Raw genomic sequence first — 21,161 nt, 5'->3', positions numbered from 1 at the left:
TGCTGTGTGTAAAGACTTCTAGCACAAAGCTACAACCTCATGCCATAGAGTTACATTCAGTAAGCATGGTAGAAGATCCTTGAATTCTAGTTAAATATTGAACTAAGGGATGACTGATAGAAATTTTCACATGAATGATTGTAAAATAATCCTGGAATAAGCTCCTTTAGACTACAAATATTTGATCAGTACCTCTCACACTCCTCTTATCTGGAACGAATTGATTTGTTCTGTCAGTTCTTAGATGACTGATGTGGTCAATTGAATACAATTTCTTTTGATGCAAAAGACATGTAAATGATAACAAAGCATGCCCATCACATTGTCATTTCACGGGAACAGAAAGATGCCACCAAAGTATGATACATAAGGGGCCACAGGCCTGCATAAGACATCACTGCAATCTCAAGATGCTGCCAAACATTCTCCAGCAGCCAAGAAAAAGGGGTCTGAGAGTGATTGCTCAGAGTGAATCTGTAGTGATCATGTAGGCAAAAAGTACTAGGGCCTTGTGTCAACATAGCCTGGATGAACCAAATGTTAGTTCCAGACTACTACATTATTTATACACACTGATAGTAAAAGACTGCCCATTATTGTTCTGTGCTTTCTTCTCTACCTAATCGTACTTTCTTTTCGCACTATCCTTCCTTACTTCCTAAAATTTATTTCTGTATCTTCTAAATACAGAACATCTTATAAATAATGTTTTCCTCATATTCTTTCTCAGGAAGTATATTACCTTCTTTCTGACACTAATTGTCAATTAAGTCATTAACTGATGCTCAGCATGGCTGTGTCTGAATACTAAGTTCTCTACGCTTTGTGTGAAACAGTAGCAAATAGTGAATTTGATCAGTTCTAAACCTACCTGCTAAGAGCATGACAAAAATAGGCAAACTTATTTCTTTTTATATGTAGACAATAGCATGAAAACAGTATTTTATGTTTTTATAATCAGAATTTCCTATATTACAATATAAAATGCAAGTGCATTCACAACTTATTCATATATATTAAAATGAATGGAACACTGATGAGTTGGAAAAACAGAGCAAAGGTTTGTTTGCTTCATCTAAGTAATACATTAAATAAACTAGAGCAGATTAAACAAATAGTCTGGCAAAATGCTGACAGTGGGTCTAGAATTAACTGCAACTGCAAATATGGACATTCTTTGTTAGTGGTGAATCACTAGTAAAAATAACATTCAGTTAATGACAAAAAGAAGATCAGTTTAGAGATAAATGAAAATTGATCTGACATTAAATGTTGTGCAAAAAAATCATGTATTGATAGTCTGTCATCTCTCGCTAGAAGGCATTGAGGTAGAATTACGCTTCGAGGGGGAACAAAAAGACAATAAAATTAAATTGGCAATAAAATTATCTGGAATCTTAACAATGACATTTGAATATAGCCAGATTACAGTAAATTAAGAAAATAAAATTCAGAGCATGGTGTCTCTGTTGAGACGTATTCTGTACACAACTAGACTGCTTGTGTCTTCACTGGCCGTCATGACTTTACAGTGACATATGGTGACCCTCGACATGATACTGCAAGCAACCACCGGGTGATGGCATAGCTGAGAGCAGCAGGGACACTGCCTGATCCGGACCTGAGAGCTATTAACACCTGGAAAAGGTGAGCCACCAAGAAAAGGGTCTGTGATAATGGAGAATCAGATTTCTAAAGAGGAAAAGTTGGTGCTATCCTCCTGGAAGCATCTTTTAAAGTGTAAAGGTGTAACTGTTGAAGATTGTGCTTTGCAACATTTGCTACTCCGGTGCTGAAAGCAAGGCTTTGAAGCTAACACATCAGTTGCATTTAGTGTAAAGACCTGGGAGAAGGTGAGAGATAAATTGTGGAAAGAGATCTATAAGGGTGCTAAGGATGTAGAAGGTTTGCCTACCACCTGGCATCTATTGGTTAAGACTTTAAAAGACTGGCTTAACGAACAAGTTTTGGAAGGTGCTCAGTTGCCTGAAACGGAGCCTGTGTCAGATACAGAAGGACATGCAGGGGAGGAGGGAGCTTCAGCCGCTGCAGTACCACCGACTGATACCTCCCCCTCTGATGATTAATTGGGTGCTTTAGCAGATAAAATGAAAACAGTGTGGTGTCTGGATCCACCTTCTAAAAAGTCTACCAAGGGTCTGGCTCCAAAAGCTCCAAAAGGTCTGAAGGTTCACTATCCTTCACCCCATGAGCTACTTCAGACTCCTCGTAAATACAAATCACCTACTGATATAGTCCCTTGCCATTATAAGACACCTATGGAACTTGTAGAGGAATTTAAAGCTAAGCAAAGGCTTGCATCCTCTGTTCCTTTGCCAGAGGAGGAGGAGGATGAGGACACTGATGAAAACAATGAGGAAGACATACCCAGTAAAGGCTTGTATCAATCGGCATCAGCCCCCCCAGCAGGTGAGGTAGACATGGAGGATGCTGAAAATGCCTCCGTCTGTAGTCAAGCCTCTCAACCCATACTTGGGGGGTCCCAGGGCCGTAAGACATGAACACTGGCTGATCCATGGACTTTGCCACCAGTAACTCTCACAGTGATGCCATGTCATCCTAGGAGATTTTGGGAGAGCATGCGTGTACTGAAGAACAGGGGGATTGGGAGCTGTTAGAAAAGATCAGGCATCCCTCAAAAACAGTGGACAAAGGTGTATTTGCTCCAGGAGTAAAACCAGGAGCAGAAGCTTATTGTGTTGAAAGCTGTCCCTAATTCTGGCAATCAAGATAAACATCATGTATTTGCTTGGAAGGCTATTCAGGATTTGCAGATGTATGTGTCATGGTTTGAGCAGGCTCAAAATCTAATTCTAATTCCTAGCCCCCCACCCACATCTCAACCCCATGTGAGATGGGTTTTCCAGACAAAAACACGAGACTCAGTATGGGGGAAGGAATATATTACAAAGACTATACACATAAATAAATACTATAATACACTGCATACAATCTTAACTCTATATCTATCTCTACCATGACAATAATATTTACAATGGGCTCAATCTCTTTTCCCTCCAAATAAAAGTCCAGGAGAGAAGAAGAAGAAAAGACCCCTTCCAGTCTGTCAGCAGCAGGCTCTCTCTAGGCAGCAGGCTCTCTTCTTCTCTTCCAGGCAGCAGAAGCAGTTGCTGGCTCTCTGCCAGCACACACGAGGGGGTCTCCAAGCCCCTCAGCCCTCCGTCTTCAAACGGGGGTCTTTCCGTGGACTACGTAACCCCAGACAAGGTCGTTCCACCACGGTCATATCACGAAGCACGGGGGTCTTCGTGACAGTCTGGTATCTTCAGGGGAAATCAAGCCCCTGTGCAGAGCTCCCATGCTCTGCCTCAAAGATGGCTGCCAGCTTCTCTGAAGCTGCAGCAAGGAGGGGGGGGGAAAGCCCAAGGTCACCCCCTCCACACACATTCCTTTGGCCATCCTGGCTGAGCTCTCAGGAGGCCATGAGCTTCCTAGCTCCTCTCAGCAGTGCATACTGCATTTTAGGACTCCTCTTAGTCCACCACCCCCTCCTTTTTCTCGGAGGGGTCTCTAGCGAGTTTGGGGGTTTTGGTTTATCCAGTTCTTACCCCGTGAAACTCTGTTCCTGCTGCTGGCTTGGTTCTCTTGTCCTGTTGCTGCTTTTCCTTCTCCTCAGACACCTCTGTGTCTGCCTTAGCTGCATACCGGCTTGTGTTGCTCCTTTTGGTCCTTATCAGTTGGCTCTTTGCCACTGCTCTTCAGACGCTGCTGTCCCTGCTGCTCCGTCACCCACTCGCAGTGGAGAAAACTCCTTCGGCATCTCAGACACAGGCACTTAGTTTAGTTCTGAGTCCCTGCAGCCCCCCAACCAGGGCTGGGGGGGGCAGAGGCCCCCAAGGGGCCGGAGCCCCTTCTCCTCGTGGCCTCTACAACATGGCCACCTCTTCTTCTCCCAACAAGTACCACTGCTTCTCTTCCGGTCTCCAGAGATATGTTTATATTTTGCAGGAGCACTGATTGGGTCAAGCCCCAAGGGTCACCACCCCCTGGGGGTTACCACTTTCAGCTTCAGGGGGAAACCTGGTTCAAACCACTACAGTATGTTACAAAATATGGTGTTAATTCTTCTGAAGTTATGCATGTGATTTGTGCAATTAATGCTGATTTGTTAGCTCCTTATGACATTGATCATCTAGCTCAAGTTTTATTTGAACCTGTACAATACCAAGTGTTTAACTCTGATTGGCAGAAACAGGCAGAACGTACAGCCATGGAAAATATGAGACTTCCTGCAGGGGATCCGAGACTGGCAGTAGGAGTTGAGGTTTTGATGGGAAAAAAATTACTTTGGTAATCCTGAGTTACAAGCCCAGTGGGATCCTGCTGTGTTACAACAATGTCAGAAGGTGGGAATGTTAGCTCTGATTAAAAATATGGAGCTTGCTTCCCCTGGTCCCAAATATACGACAGTGAAACAAGGAGCGAAAGAACCATTTTTACAATTTGTTGAGTGCACTGTAGTCTCGTTAGAAAAACAAGTAGATGACAAGACTCTGCGTCAAACACTCCTGAAGCAGTTAGCAAAAGATAATGCAAACCAAGATTGTCAGAAAATTATAGAAGCATTGCCGGGAGACCTGTCTGTTGCTGATGTGGTCTCAGCATGTTCAAAAGTAGGTACTGTAGAGCATAAAATGACTGCTCTTGCAGCAGTGTTGTACCTGCTTCTCGCTGTTACAATTGTAACAAAGAGGGACATCTGAAAGCTAACTACCCTGCCAAAGGCAATGGGGGAAATCAAAAAGTCTTATCTAATCCCCCTGGAATTCATTGTAATCGCTGTGGTAAGCCTGGGCACTTTGCTAAACAATGTCGATCCAAATATCATGCCAGTGGTCAGCCCCTGCAGGGAAACGGGAAGGCGAGTGTGGCAACAAGGCGTGCCTGGACGCAAGTACCTTCATTGCCACAGCACAGCCCATATGCAGCTCCCCTGGCATTCCCCTCTGCGACCAGCTTACCGGGAAGACCAGCGAATCAGCCAGCATGGATGTATCCACCTCCGACACAGTAACAATTTCTTCTACAGATATTGTTAAGGTCCCCCACTGGGGGCTGCAGGCACTTGGAACAGTGTTAAACTGGGCTATGTACCTGTAGCTAGAAAGCTGAAGGAGTTTTCTCCACCGTGAGTGGGCAGACGGAGCAGCAGCAGAGACAGCAGTGTCCGGGAGCAGTGGCAAAGAGCCAAGCAGATAAGAAGAAGCAGCAGAGCCGCTGAGCAGGAAGACACAGAGATCTCTGATGGAGAGAGAGAGAGAGAGAGAGCAGAACTAATCTCTATGGACAGAGTTTGGGTAAGAACTGAAAAACCAAAACTCCCAAACTCCCTTGGAGACCCCTCCTAGGAGGAGGGAGATGGAAGAGTCTCAGAGTGCTACAGCACTGCTGAGAGAGGAGCTAAGAAGCTCAGGCATCCTGAGAGCTGAGCCAGGACGGCCAATGGAATGTGGAGGGGATGACCTTGGCCCTCCCCTCGCTGCAGCTTCAGAGAAGCTAGCAGCCATCTTGAGGCAGAGCACAGAAGCTCTGCAAGGGGCTTGAATCCCCTGAAGACACCAGACCGTCACGAAGGCTTCTGCACTTTGTCGACATGACCGTGGTGGAGCGACCTTTGTCTGGGGTAACGCAGCCCACGGAAAGACCCTTCATTTGCGTCGGGGGGCCGAGAGAGGCTTGGAGGCCTCCCTCGCGTGTATTGGCAAAGATCCAACAACTGCTGCTTCATGAAGGACACAGAGAACCTGCTGCCCTAGTGGACTGCTGCTCAGAGACTGGAAGGGGTCTTTTTTCTTCTTCCCTCCTGGACTTTTATTTGGAAGGGAGAAGAGATTTGATCCATTGTAAATATTGTATGTCATGGTAGAGGTAGTTGAAATTGTGTATGTAGTGTATTATACTATTTATTTATGTGTACAGTCACTGTAATATATACCTTTCCCCCCATTTTGAGTCTCGTGTGGTGTCTGGAAAACCCATCTCACACTGGGTTGAGATGTGGGAGGGGGGCTAGGACTCGGGAATTGGATTTTGGAGCTGTCAAACCATGACAGTCCCCTTAGACGCTAAGGGACCTATCAGTCAAGGACTGAGTGCTTTATTGATAGGGCACTCAAGTAGCACAATTGCTGGGAGAATTGTACATGTAGGAGTGATCGATTCAGACTATACGGGACAAATTTGTGCCATGGTGTCAATCTCCTATCCTCCTGTGACTATTCCAAAAGGAACTCATATTGTTCAACTTGTGCCTTTTGTGAACTATGTTCCCAGGACAGAGGACCAGGAGAGACATGCTGGAGGATTTGGATCTACAGGACCTCCACAAGTATTTTGGTCACAGACTGTCTCCCACAAATGTCCACAGATGGTTTGTGAACTGTGCAATGGAAAAGGCTTGCCTTCTGCTGTTAAGGTCAGTGGTTTGCTTGATACAGGTGCTGATGTAACAATCATTTCTTTGTACAGCTGGCTGAGCTCTTGGCCCCGGTGTCCTCCGATTCAGGTGTTATGGGGTTGGGGGGAACTACCCAAAGTTGTATTGCAGCTCATTTCATTCTGATTTGTAATCCAGAAGGGCAAGTGGCAACTGTAAGACCATATGTCACTCCTGCCCCCCTGACTCTGTGGGGAAGAGATTGTTTGGCTCAATGGGGAGTTAAAATCACCATGGATTTTTAACGGGGGCCACTGTGTTGCAGGGCGTTAAGCAGCCCACATTGGCACTGACATGGTTAACAGACACTCCAGTGTGGCTTTAACAGTGGCCCCTGTCCAAAGACCTTGAACAAGAACAGTTGGCTGCTGACCACATTGAGCCATCATACAGCCCCTGGAACACTCCTGTGTTTGTCATGAAAAAGAAATCTGATAAATGGAGGCTGTTACATGATTTGTGGCAGGTCAATGCTATCATGGCAATGATGGGAGCTCTGCAGCCAGGGCTCCCCTCACCCACAATGATACCCCTCGATTGGCCAATTATAGTGATTGATTTGAAAGATTGTTTTTTCACTATTCCTCTAGTTGAAGCTGACAAGGAAAAATTTGCTTTCACAGTGCCCTCTGTTAATCATGCAGTGCCTTCTAAATTATATGAATGGAAAGGTTTGCCTCAAGGAATTAAAAACTCGCCTGCCGTTTGTCAGTGGTTTGTTGCACAGGCTTTATCTCCTGTGAGAATTCAGTTCCCAAATTGTTACTGTTACCACTATGTGGATGATATTCTGTTCGCCGCTGAGCAAAAAGAAACATTGGGTTTTCTCGTTACTGCAAAACCAGTAATCCCTCAGCCTGTTCAATTAGAAATGCCTATCAATACCCTAACTGATGTTCAGAAATTAGCAGGTTCATTAAATTGGATTCGCCCTTATTTGGGATTGATTATTCGCAACTGCAACCTCTTTTTGCACTGCTCAAAAATTCCACTGACCCAATGGAACCACGATCCTTAACACAGAGAGCAATTCAAATTATTTGGCAGGTAGAAACATTGTTAACAGAACACTTTGTTTCTCCCATTGATCTGTCTCTAATTATTCAGCTTTTTGTTCTCATAGATGAAGTCTCCCCCTGTGGGATTCTTGTTCAGTGGAATGAGGCTTGGGATGATCCCCTACACATTCTTGAGTCATTGTTTTTACCCTCAAGATCTCATAAAACAGCTCCTGGCCTGTTTGAATTGCTTGCTGACATTATTATGAAAGCACGAAAATGGTGCATTGAATTGAGTGGTAGAGACCCTGGTCGTATTGTTTTGCCTGTACAGTCCTGGTATTTTGAGTGGTGTTTGAATCATGAGTTACAAGCTGCCATGGCAGATTTTCGGGGACAAATTGCTTATCACTTGCCCTCACACCCTTTACTGAATTTTTTTAGCAAAGCACCTGTTGGACAAAAACTGCTGTCATCTACAGAACCAGTGGATGGACTCAGTGTTTTTACTGATGGTTCTAGCAAAACGGGAAAAGCTGCTGTGGTTTGGTATACACCCACAGGATGGCAACATGAACTTGTTCAACAATCCATGTCTCCACAAGTCGTGGAACCCCATACTGCTATCCTGGCCTTTCAACTTTTCCCTCAGCCTTTTAATCTTGTTACAGATTCTGCTTATGTAGAGGGATTTGTACAGCATTTGGATCAAGTAGTTCTTTCTGCTTGTGATGATCGTCTTCTTTTTCAGGGTTTGTTAACACTTTGGCGTACCCTACAGTCTCGTACTACCCCTTACTTTGTTTTTCATATTTGCAGTCACATCTCATTACCTGGATTTTTTACAGAGGGTAATGCTCGAGCAGACGCTCTTGTAGCTGCTGCACAGCTTGGTCCTGTTCCAGATAAGTGACAAAAAGCTTTCCTCTCACATTGATTTTTTCACCAAGGCAGTACTGCCCTCAAGCGACAATTTGGTATTCCGCAATCTCTTGCTCATTCTATTATGGCTGCCTGTCCAGATTGTCAGGGTCAGAATGTCCCTGTCTTTTATGGGACCAACCCTAGAGGAATGCAAGCTTTATAGGTATGGCAAACTGATGTTACTCATATTCCTGAATTTGGACGTCTCAAGTATGTGCATGTTTCTGTTGATACATATTCTCATGCTGTTTGTGCTACTGCTCATGCAAGTGAGCGTGTTCTTGATGTGATTCGTCATTTTCAATGAGCTTTTGCTACCCTTGGTGTCCCATCAGAAGTAAAGACTGACAATGGCCCTGCCTATAGTGCTCAGAAATTTCAAACCTTTTTGAGTGATTGGGAAGTGTCTCATGTTACTGGCATCCCTCACTCTCCTACTGGTCAAGCTATTGTGGAATGCGTGCATAGCTCTCTGAGGCGCCTGCTTCAAAAACAGAAAGGGAAATGCAGGGTGCTCCCCCTCAAGCCCGTTTAGACAAAGCTGTTTATGTTTTAAATTTTTTTACTTTTCCCCTGAATTCTCATTTTCCTGCTCTCTTTTTGCATTTTTCCTGATTAATGTCATCTCAACCTATGACTGCTCCTGCTCCCGTTCAGGTACAGGACCTGATTTCCGGACAGTGGTCCGGCCCTCATCAACTGATAATGTGGGGTGGGGGTTATGCTTGTGTTTCTACAGATGCTGGACCGTGGTGGGTTCCTGCTCGGTGTGTGCATCCTGTTTTGTCTCGGGGGAACCAGCAGTGAGGACTCCTACACAGAACAGCTCAAACGACTCAATTCGTGGAACAGCCACAACGTCTGGGTGACCCTGATGAAAGCACTGAACCAAACCACCTTCTGTGCCTCTTTGGTGAAACCAGAGCTGCCTTTTCATATGTGCCTTATTGGGGCAACTGTAAATAACTCTGATGTAGTGAAACTTGTTTCTAATGTCACACACTTACCCGATTTGGCAACAAAGGCTTGTAATGCTTCTGCGCAGAGCTGCATTGCAAATGTAAATGATTGGCTTGTTAAGCTATCAGAAGGCATTGCACCACAGGAGTTAGATATTTTTGGTACCTTAACTGCTGCTGCTTGCTTTTATTTTGATTATACAGGCACAACACTAAGTACTGTAAGGGTCATGATGCTTCTGCTGTCACAGAAACCCTTTCGCGAGACCTGTCTCCGGATATGCCTTTTTACCAGAATGCATCTGCTTGGTGTTTATACACACGTAAGCCACCCTCACCCGGTGTAACAGTTGCTCGTCAACTTCCAAAAGGATACTTTTTGATTTGTGGCAATTGGGCATGGCCAGGTATTCCGGCACTGTCCTTTGGGGGACCCTGTACCTTTGGTAAACTAGGTTTGCTTGCCTACACAGAAAAGCTTTTATTGAATCATTTCCATCTCTACAGTCGTGTTTTGATCAAATGGTCACTGGCCCTTGACTCTACATGTCAGAACACGTTAACTTTGTGGGGTCAGGCATCTATTGTATCTACTTCTTTTTTTGCCACGAGTTGCCTCAGCAAAAGTGTTAAAGCAAATCAGTGCCTTGGTGTGCTGGATAACCAAACAACCAAATTTGACCTCAGATACTTTATACAAACTTGGCACCAATGTAGATAGTGTACAGCATGCTATGCTGCAGAATCGCGCTGCCATTGATTTTTTGCTACTCACACACGGACATGGTTGTCAGGAATTTGAAGGCATGTGTTGTTTAAATATTTCTGATCACTCTGAATCCATTTACAAACAAATTGCCACACTTCAGGAACAGACAAACAAGATCAAACAGGAAACTGGGTTTTTTGGCCTGGAAGGCTGGTTGTCTAGTTGGGGCATTTCAGGTTGGTTACTGTCCTTGCTCAAGACGGGGGTCTTAGTTTTGGTGATAGTCATGGTCGTGCTTGTAATGTTGCCATGTTTTGTGTCGTGTTTGCAAAGGGCCCTGCAAAGAATGACACAGGCAATTTTTCTGGCACAATTACAGAGAGGGGGAATAGTGGCAGTCTGAAAAATAAAAGCTAGAAACGATCCCAGTTGGGGAAACTGGAATACTTTATTGGACACGAGAACACAATTTAAAGGCATCTCTGGCTGGACATGTTAATGAAGGGGACAGGCTATGGTAATTGGGTAGTTACACAAGTTTTTACTGCAGTTTCCAAATAGTTAATTTTTCCCCTAGTAGGATTACATGAGGGATAGAGGGATTACAGGGGTTTAGACATGGTCTGATACAATCATCTCAAAAAGTCCTTTCTGATTTCTGCTGGAGCCAGGCTTAATCCATAAGGTAGAACTTTAACAGGTCTAGCTCCTTCAGATCACGGGTTCTTGTCAGCCTTTGTTTTCCTTTTGCTGAAAGCTGGGTTTGGGCTCCCACAGGGAATTATAGGGGTTGGTAGCGGGTCTATTACCTCCCTGGATGAAGATATTGACTTGACAAATTTGGGGTGTATCCTTGAAGATAAGGAAGCCAGTATGCAGCCCTAATGGAGGAACAAAGACAGACAGTAGAGTCAGTAGGCCCAGGATGTGGGAACCACAAAAAGGCCTTGAGCTTTGCCAAATGTATCAGCAATAAATCATAGCCAATTAAAACGCTGTTGCTTGCTAAGGTTGCTGCTTGCTGCTAGCAAAGGATATAAAAACAGCAGATGAGAAAATAAAGAGAGGCATGTATTCTACACACAACTAGACTGCTTGTGGCTTTATTGGCCGTCATGACTTTACAGTGACAGCACGGAGTATGATGAGTGATGTAATATGAGCCTTTCCAACTTCTGAATCCAGAAGATTGTTTAAAATTCTGCCCTGTCATTCAGAAGACTACTTTTCCCAGGAAAATTACAAAATAAATCTAGGTGAGTTGCCAGAAATTGGTCCCAGAGCCTGAGTTCCTCAGTTTACTGACAGAAGGAACTCTTGTTGAAAATAAGAACAGTAATATACATTAGCTTGTTAAGTGGAGAGGGAAAGGAGAGGAAAAATGAGGGCTGGATAAAATGGGATGGAAACAGGAACCAGTGAACTAATTTGTTAACCAAGAAGAGGAGACTTGGAGCCCACAGCACCAACGGTACACCAGCTACCAGTCACAGGGGAATCAGATTAGGCATGTAATCTGCAATGTGGTAAATTGCTTTTGAAGGGACTCTCCAAAAGCTGTTTATAACCAGATCAGGTTGGTCAAGCAGGACTTACTTTTCATAAACCCATGGTGGCTGGACATTATTCCCTGGTTGTCCTGCACATGCCACATGATGGCACGCAAAATGCCCTCCTTCATGACCTTTCCCAGCATCAAGACCTTGTTGACAGGCCTGTAGTTCCCCAGATCCTCCTTCCAGCACTTCTAGTAAGTAGGCATCACATTTGCCAACCTCTCATCACTTAAGACCTTCCCAGTTAGCCAGGACTGCTGATAAATAATGGAAAGTGTCTTGGGAGCACTTTCACTGTCTCCTTCAGTAACTTTTGGGTGAATCCCATCTGGCCCTGTAGACCTGTGTGTGTCTAAGTGGCATAGCAGGTCATTGAGCGTTTTCCCTTGGATTATGTGTGCTTTTCTTCTGCTTCCCATCTCTGTCTTGCAGCTCGGGGGGCTGGGTAGCCTGAGGATATCTGGTGTAATTATTGAAGACTGGGGCAAAGACAGTGAGCAATGCTACACATTACAAGGATCATTAACACAACCACTGTGGCCTCCAATCCACCTCAAAGAGATTAACCTCAGAATGTTAGAGGATACCCTTGTTAATTGTGATCTTTCCTTCCACACGGATGCCTGCATCCACGCAGAGTTAGTTACGATTTATACAGCATTCTTGATCCACAAATATAATAATAATGTTAAAAGACCTTTTATCAGTGATAGTAATCTGAATCCTCATGACTGGTCTTATCACATCCTTTTATATTTTATTTTACCACTTGTATATTGCACTGTTACAGCCTGTTCACTGATTTGGCTGCAGGGTGACCATAGCTAGGCTCTTCAGATGGGGTGTGTGCAATGCTGCTATGGACAAGTCCAAGTGACAGACAGTCCCTGTAGAGCACTGTCTCCTAGTTTGATTTGATGTCAAATGCCGTTTGTGTTCAACATTGACACATTTGCTTTTCCAAGACAGATTCATTATATAATATCTTCCTAATGATACTATTGTGAAAAAAATTAAACACTTATTGGCGCATGATACAGATGTACCATGTCCTTCATGAATTTTCTAACCAGCAGCTCAATTTTCTTCCACATTTTTGAGCAGCAAATATGTAAGCATTTTACTAAAAGCATACCGGCTTCACCATGATATGGAAGACACCCTTTGAGTAACCTGATGGTTGAAACATAACCAGAAGATAAAGGAACAAAACAAGGAGCTCTTAGCACATGGATGACTTTATATTATACTGATGCAATTGCTTAGGAGTTATAATACCATTTACATTAGTGTTAAAAACAGAAAAAAATGTTCCCACTTGAAACACTTTGGAAGAATTTCAAAAAACTTTTGGCAAATAATAGTGGCAGAATATTTTTTCCAAATCTGCAACATATTTGAGCTGTGAGAGGGATGAACACATCAGTATGAATATTCTCCCAATGTCACTAAATTTTAAAACACAGTTAATCCTCATGTTGTGGGAATTAGTTTTTCTGACCAATTTCCTATGGATGGCACCAGCAGGCCTCATAGTACAACCTACCATTTTTATCTGATTGGTAATTCACAGTAAACATTTTAGGCTTGTTCAGTGATATCTGTCCATTTACTGCTGTTCAGATGAAAGCAGTGCTATAAAGATCAGGCTGAGTTGCATTGAAAAGGTGAAAGCTGGCATTCAAAGCAGTATATCACTTACTTATGGATGTGTGAAAAAACCAGCAAATTTGACTACCTCAGATGTGATACAATTAGGTGATAACCAACAGATAGCTTGGAAAGCATATAGATTATCTGGAGAAGATAAATGCCTATATAGACTGCTGCTTAAAGCTAATTGAGCTAGTGTTTTTGTGGGAATAAGTGAATCAGGCTACAGGGCCTTGGTTAATCACAACAGGACACCTTTGATCTCACTTGTTTCAGCTGTGGAAGTGGTGCTGTTCATCAAGGACAGAGATCCGAAAAGATCGTAATGCAACATTTACCACAGACTGGATGAGTGACACTAAGGGCCATGCACGCTTAGCATGTGAGCAGAGTTATTACTTAATTAGGTGATGTATTATACAGATGTAAGAGACAAGGCTGACAAACAGACCTTAGTGATTAGGAAACAATAAACTTGGAGTTACAATTCCTTCTCCATGGTCACTAAACTAAGGCTGCTATGGAGAGAAGGGCACAGGGTGCAATGCCAGAGTTCTGCTTGTTCCTTGCTTGCCACATTAGATCATAAAAAAGTCTGAAAGATGAATCTGAAGTCCAGTATTACGTATGAGCAAGGTAGGATAAGTGATTTCTGGAACAGTTACCATTGGAAGCAGCCAGCTACAAACTGTAGGAAAAAAGACTGAACATAGTTATATTGGGTCAGGTTGTTAAGTCCAATACTCAGTCTAGAACAGGAATCCAAGCAGATGCCTAAAAGTAAATAAAAGTAGGGTAACCAAATAGTGATCCTTTTGAATAGCATTCACCCAGATTTTAACAACTTGCAGCTCAGCATGAGCCAAACATATTTAAGAATTATCAGAGTATTTATCTCCTGCAATCATGTCTTGTCTGCCCTAAGTCTTCTGGCACTCACAAAACCCCTGCGAATTAAGGATCTCCTCAGGTCACTAGTATGGTGTGTGAGGAGCCTCATCATCATTGTATCTCTTGAACCTAGCTTCTATTAACTTAATTTGAGGGCACTCTTCTATACTAAAAGATTCTGGAATTCAGTTTGCTTGTCATCTCCAATTTACTTGTCATCTCCAAGCTACTATCATCTAACACACCTTTATATTACTTCATGTCAGCACTCTTTCTCCTCAGCTGGAGAGTCTTCAGTTTAATGAGAAATTCCTGGAATGTAAGCCATCTCATATTTCTCACCAGCCTGGTCACATTCTTCATCGTATTTTTGCAAGTGTTACCAGATTACGAGAGGGATACAGTCATTTATAAAACCGCTACTGATTGTTCTCATCCAGCTTCTTTCTTACCTATTTATCCCTCAAAAGAATTTTGTTTTTATTCAGACTCTGTAGCAAGGCAGTTCAAAGAGCATCTCTTCAAGGTGCATGTAGATAAGACTGTGCAGATTTTGTTAATGCTTCTACACAGTTAATGCTCTCCACACGTTTATCCAAGTATTCTGGAATCATTCTTTATTACAGTTCTCTACTAATCTACGTGTTGCAGATACCAGGATTAGAAGATTATAGTTCTCCTAGATCTCCATACAGCCCATTATAATGTTACAGTAATATCTGGGAACTTTGACTCCCAAAGTGCAAGGGATCTTTAAACATGTGGCTACCTACTCCAGTTATCTAGTTCAGGTACTGTTTAACTTGTTCATCAGTGACTGGGATGAAGGGATAGATGCCTTCTCAGCAGCTTTGCTGATGATACAATCTTGGGAGGAGTGGTTGATACCCCCAGAGTGCTGTGCAGCTCTTCAGAAGGATCTTGACAGGTTGGAGAGATGGGCAGACAGGAATCTTCTGAAATTCAACAAGGGCAAATGTAGGGTCCTGCACCTGGAGAGGAATAACCCCAGGCACCAGAACAGTGGGGTTGACCTGCTGAAAAGCAGCTCTGCGGAGAAGAAACTCAGGGTCCTGGTGGAGAACAAGCTGTCCATGAGCCAGCAGTGTTTCCTGGTGGCCAGGCTGATGGTATCCTGGGGTGTATTAGGAAGAGCATTGCCAGCAGGTCGAGAGAGGTGATCCTGCCCCTCTGCTCAGACGTGGTGAGGCCATATCAGGAGTGCTGTGTCCAGCTCTGGGCTCCTCAGGACAAGAGAGGCATGGAGCACCTGGAACAGGTCCATTGGAAAACAACAAGGATGATTATGTACTGGAACATCTCTTTATGAGGAAAGGCTGAGAGATCTGGGCCTGTTCAGCCTCTAGAAAAGAAAACTGAGAGGGGATCTCATCAATGTCTATAAGTATCTGAAGGGAGGGTATCAAGAGGATGGAGGCAGGCTCTTTTTGGTGGTGCCCAGCAATAGGAAAAGAGGCAATAGTCAGAAACTGATGCAGAGGAAGTTCTGCCTGAATATGAGGAAGAACTTCTTCACTGTGCAGTGACTGTGCACTGGAACAGATTGCCCAGAGGGTTGTGGAGTCTCCCTCACTGGAGATATTCAAGACCTATCTGGACACAATTCTGTGCCATGTGCTCTGGGATGACTCTGCTTGAGCAGGGAGTTCGGACCAGCTGACCCACTGTAGTCCCTTCCTGACCAATTCTGTGACTCTGTGATTCTGTGATTCTGAGTGAAAAACTAATTTAAGTTTTGGTTGGGGTTTTTTTACATGTTTACCATTTCTGAGTGCTCTTTTCTCATTGCGGTATCTATTGACACATAACACTCTCTGGAAGGCTACCTCCTCTTGATGCCTTTAATAAAGATTTTTACAAGGGATTTAGCTTTTGATTCCTGCCTTCTGCTAGATGTTCCTCTAGCTTTCTCACCTATTTTATTATGTTTTACATTTAACTAGCAAATACTTCTAATGCTGTTTGTGCTTTCTGAAAGACACCTTTTTTCTTTTAGTAACTTTTTCCCTTATGTTGATATTTAGTCATGCCAGCATCCTTTTGCCTTTTCTCAGCAGCATATATTTTTTTATTGGGTAAGTAGTATGTATTTTCTCTGTATCTCTGCCATGGTGTCCTTAAATATCAGCCAAATCTACACAGTTGGCCATCCAAGAGATACAAAACTAATTCTGCATTCTGTCACTTTGCCTATTTGCTCAGCTTGATGAATAGAGATGGATTTTAAATGTCATCTGAATTTCCTCTTAAATACTCTCTAAGCTATAATTTTCTGCTGATTTTAGCTGGGATAGAGTTAATTTTCTTCATAGTACCTAGTGTAGGGCTGTGGTTTTGCATTTGTGCTGGAAACAGTGTTGTTAATACAGGGATGTTTTTGTTATGGATGAGCAGTGCTTGTACAGAGTCAACGCCTTTTCTACTTCTTATCTCACCCCACCAGTGAGCAGGCTTGGGGGCAGGCAGGGAGGGGGCACAGCAGGGATAGAGAAGGCTAATTGACCAAAAGATATTCCATCCCATATGGTGTCATGTTCAGCACACAAAACTGAAGGAAGGTGGGGACATTTGGAGCGATGGCATTTCTCCTTACAAGCTGCTGTTACACATGGTGGTGCCCTGCTTTTCTGGGAATGGCTGAACACCTGCCTGCCCATGGGAAGTGGTGGATGGCTCCTTTGTTTTACTTTGCTTGCGCATGCAGCTTTTGCTTTCCCTATTAAACTGTCTTTATCTCAGTACCTGAGTTTTCTCGCTTTTACTCTTCTGATTCTCCCCCCATCCTGGCGGGGGGAATAAGTAAGCAGCTGTGTGGGGCTTAATTGCCTGCTTGAGGATTAAGCACAACAAATCTCAAAACTCTTGGATCTTGAAGGTGCTTCTTCCCTTCCGCTGCCCTGGTCTCAGATCCCTATACAAGCTTGCATACCTGCAGCTTGGTCACCATTGTAGGTGCCTGAGGATTGTGAGTAACGCAACAGAAGGGCTGTGCTCTCCCCTCTAACGGTAAGGAGGGAAAGAAGGCAAGTCAAAGGCACGTTCTCTTACCTATCCTTCACCTCACAACTGTGTGTGAAGCAAAGACAAGAGATTTGGTGCCTCTGTTACGGGGAAGTGTGTAAAATTATAAGACTTCATCTGATATACTACAAAAATAATGAGGAACAAGAGGCTATGCTGGAATTTGTGTCTTTGCTCTTCTAGCAAGCAATATCGGGTATTCGGGCTCACAAATGGTGTTTAGCTACTGAAGCTAGTAATCATACTCTTTTTTCGTTAAACGAAAATTCAGTCTCTATTATAGTCTGTCCCTATCTTTGTCTTCTCTCATATGGAGTCACACTGGCAGCTAGATGGTTTTTCAAAAAAGAGATAGAGAGAAATGGAGAAAAACTACAGCAATTTTCCTATTTCTATTACCAGAAGGAAAATAGTGAATAAAGAAATGAAATTGTTAGGTTTCAGTGAAATAACTATGATATTCCCAATAATTCTCATTCTTTCCGTGAAGTTATGTGGCCATGGTTTGTAAATAATACCAGCTGGAATCTGATCTCGTTTGCCTCAAATTAAAACAAAGACAACTGCACTGGAGTAATGCAACTAAAAGTAGAACCTGATCTTTCTGCAACTCTTGGGTCCTCTCTTTCTACGGTCCTAAAGAACTTGGCAAACACAAACTGTAGGTGTCATGCCCTCTTGCTAGTACAGCAATTACAGTCCCTGAGACGTGGGAATTCAGTGACTGCTCCTTAATATCCATGTCCTAGCGCACCCTGGGCTGCACTGCCATGGTGCCATGAAAAAGGACATTCCTAAACAATAGGAAGGTAACGTGTCGGGTACCGAACACTTGCACAAGGACCAGGCACTCTCCCTGGCCTACCCTACATTCTGTATCTGTGTGCATATTGTCCATGAGTGCATACTAAATGCCCCAACTGCCTTCTAGAATACATTCCACATGGAACATTCACACACATTTAATGACAGAAACAAGACAGATGTGTGTCCTAGGGAAGGATGCAGGACAGAAAATCAGCCATTACATTTAAGTGACAGTAGGTCTTTAGTCTCAGAGCTTTCTGCACATGCAACCAATGTCTCTCAAACATTAAATACTTTTATGGATTCTGTTTTCCAGTGCATCTACAATAATACTTCCTCTTTTGTCTTGATTTCTTAATGATGGCAGTAAATATTTTTTGTAAGTAAATTGTACAAAATAGCATTAGATAATAAAGTTGTGCTGTTTCTGCCAAGGTAATATAAAAAAGATTTGGATAAGATTTCAGATTACAAGTTGTAAGAAACGTGACTGAGATCTCTCTTCAGCTCAAGCTTCCTGTGATCTTTATTTAAAAGCTACACAAACAACAACTTTACACTCACATCAACTGGTATATGTAGCTTCCATGCTGAAATTGTCAAATTCAAACTGATGTTTAAGGTCTTTTCTCAAATTTTTCCTGTCAAATTTACAGCTATGAACAGAATTGTTTGTTCTAAAAGAATGACCACAGTGCTAATTAGGACTTTCTGCAATTCAGCTACTTGATAATATCAAGGGAAAGAACAAATGATACAAAAAGATAAATAGATCATGCACTTTAGATTTTCCTCCAAAAAATCCATCTTTAAAATTCAGAAAAATTCTGACTTCCAAAATATGTTGTCTGGACTGAGGATCTCCTTTAATCAACCTCTGTCCCAAGCTGATTTTGTTGTTTCATTTAAAATATCACTTGTGTTATTGTGTGTCCTGATGCTGCTAACATTCATTATTGAAACTAAATGTTTTCTATTGAAAAGCACGATTCCTGTCCCTACAGGCTTTCTCCTTATTAAGGAAAAGAGACTTAATGAGGTTTTCTTGCAAACTAATTTCAGTAATAAATGCATGAGCTGGGAACAAGAAAGAAATGATGAGAGACTGCTGATTCCTTGTTTTCAGGGTCTTTCTTTCTTTAAAAACAGTATGTTCCCTTTAGCCACAGACTTCTGAAACCTACAGGCTTCATAAATTCTCAAACATATAACACCTATTTTGGTTCTTGTCCTGTAGGTTGTAACAGAACCACAATGTTATTTCGGGTTCCAGCAGAAATATGGAAGAATGTTCCTCATATATGAAAGTGAGACACTGGCACAGACCAGTCCATGTTCTGAGACTCAGAAAATGGAAAATGAAACCCCATATACAACTGTTGCTTGTGATAAAGGTTTGAAGAAAACAATCAGCAGCCAGTTGCCTACTGCATGAATGAAAAAGAAAGATACGTTCTGCAGAAAGCTATGTTCTGCAGGAGAAAATAAACACCACAAGAAGAAAAAAAATCTCCTAAGTGAGCCAGGTGCTTGCCTGCGTGAGTGAGCATGTTTGAACAGTCAGTCTGCTTCAATGTGTGTTTGCAAATGGAAGTGAAATGAGATACTATATGTGCTAGTGAGATATTTCCTGTTTTACCAGCCAAAGAGACATGAGAAATATAAAACAACATCAGACAAAGACAGTCTGGACAAACAATTATATTCTGTAAATTGTTAACCCCATAGAAGATTCAATTGCTTCTGTACATATTTTTTGATTGTACGTTACTAAAATGACCTCCAAAGATCCTTTTCAGTCTCTTCCATTCTGCAATTCTGTGAGTATCTATGGAAAATAGGATCTTCCCTGCAAATTTCTTTATGTGATTCCTTATATACTTCTCAGCATTGTCAGACAGCAAATAAAGTGCTGATGTTTCCAGTGAAAGATGGACTAAATTTGTAGTGCCCGAGCTATTTGAATATGGACAAAAGAAAAGGTACATTGACTAAAAGTTTTTGGGATTCATATTGTACGTTTGCAACCTTAATGTATTTTTTGATGAAAACTAAGGTATCTGGCAGGGTAAAAATTTGCTCTCTTTCAAAGAAAGTGTAAGGAAGATCTAGCACATCTCATTCAGCAAGTCACAACCAGAGAGATGATCCAAGGTATCCCAAAAAGAATTCCAAGGAATTAAGACAAAAAAAAGAAGAGCTAAAACCATGTAAGAAATGATACACATAATTAGTGAATTTAAGGGTTGAGTCGAGGCTGGAGATTTGAATCCAAAATAGATATTCTGTAAACTACTTCAAGTCCTATAAGATTTATTCTTCCTGCTGCTTTAATACTGATCCAATATTAAAAAAATAATAAGTGATAAAGCTAATTCTTTAGTGTCATGGTTTGAGCAGCCTCAAAATCCAATTCCTGATTCCTAGCCCCCCTCCCACATCTCAACCCCATGTGAGATGGGTTTTCCAGACAAAAACACAAGACTCAATATGGGGGGAAAAGAATATATTACAGGACTGTACAACAAATAAATAGTATAATACATTACATATAATCTTAACTCTATTTCTATCTCTACCATTACAATAATATTTACAATGGGCCAAATCTCTTCTCCCTCCAAATAAAAGTCCAGGAGAGAAGAAGAAGAAAAGACCCCTTCCAGTCTCTCAGCAGCAGGTCTCTCTAGGCAGCAGGCTCTCTGTGTCTTTCATGAAGCAGTTGCAGCTGGATCCTTGCCAATGCACACGAGGGAGGCCTCCAAGCCTCTCTCTCGGCCCCTCGACGCCAAACGAAGGGTCTTTCCATGGACTGTGTTACCCCACACAAGGTTGCTCCACCACGGTCATATCACGAAGCACCGGGGTCTTCGCGACGGTCTGATATCCTCAGGGGAAATCAAGCCCCTGTGCAGAGCTCCCCTGCTCTGACTCAAAGATGGCTGCCAGCTTCTCTGAAGCTGCAGCAAGGGGGGCCAAGGTCACCCCACACACACATTCCTTTGGCCGTCCTGGCGTAGCTCTCAGGAGGCCATGAGCTTCTTAGCTCCTCTCTGCAGTGCTTGCTGCACTCCAGGACTCCTCTCAGGTGGGAGTCCACCACCCCCTCCTCTTTCTCGGAGGGTCTCTAAGGAGTTTGGGGGG

General features: G+C 42.8%; 1 protein-coding gene across 1 annotated transcript; it reads left to right on the top strand.

The window, feature by feature from the left end:
• Positions 1-2,108: 2,108 nt before the first annotated feature.
• Positions 2,109-19,452, top strand: LOC113981699. Its single transcript, XM_027709247.1, has 4 exons — positions 2,109-2,430; positions 6,270-6,457; positions 9,140-9,580; positions 19,255-19,452. The coding sequence occupies exons 1-4, from the start codon at positions 2,109-2,111 to the stop codon at positions 19,450-19,452; spliced, it is 1,149 nt and encodes a 382-aa protein (XP_027565048.1).
• The last annotated feature ends 1,709 nt before the right edge of the window (positions 19,453-21,161 follow it).

Source organism: Neopelma chrysocephalum, unplaced genomic scaffold (genome assembly GCF_003984885.1).
Source record: "Neopelma chrysocephalum unplaced genomic scaffold, ASM398488v2 Primary Assembly neopelma1_96710, whole genome shotgun sequence".
In the NCBI taxonomy this organism is placed as follows: Eukaryota; Metazoa; Chordata; class Aves; order Passeriformes; family Pipridae; genus Neopelma; species Neopelma chrysocephalum.
Note: the sequence above shows the minus strand (reverse complement) of the source record. Positions and strands in the feature narration are given on the sequence as shown.

Coding starts and splice junctions, on each gene's coding strand:
- LOC113981699 (XM_027709247.1), top strand. CDS start 2,109: ATGAAAACAGTGTGGTGTCTGGATCCACCTTCTAAAAAGTCTACCAAG. Junction 2,431..6,269: donor GGCATCAGCCCCCCCAGCAG/GTGAGGTAGACA, acceptor CTATTCCAAAAG/GAACTCATATTGTTCAACTT. Junction 9,581..19,254: donor CAGGCACAACACTAAGTACT/GTAAGGGTCATG, acceptor CTTGTCCTGTAG/GTTGTAACAGAACCACAATG.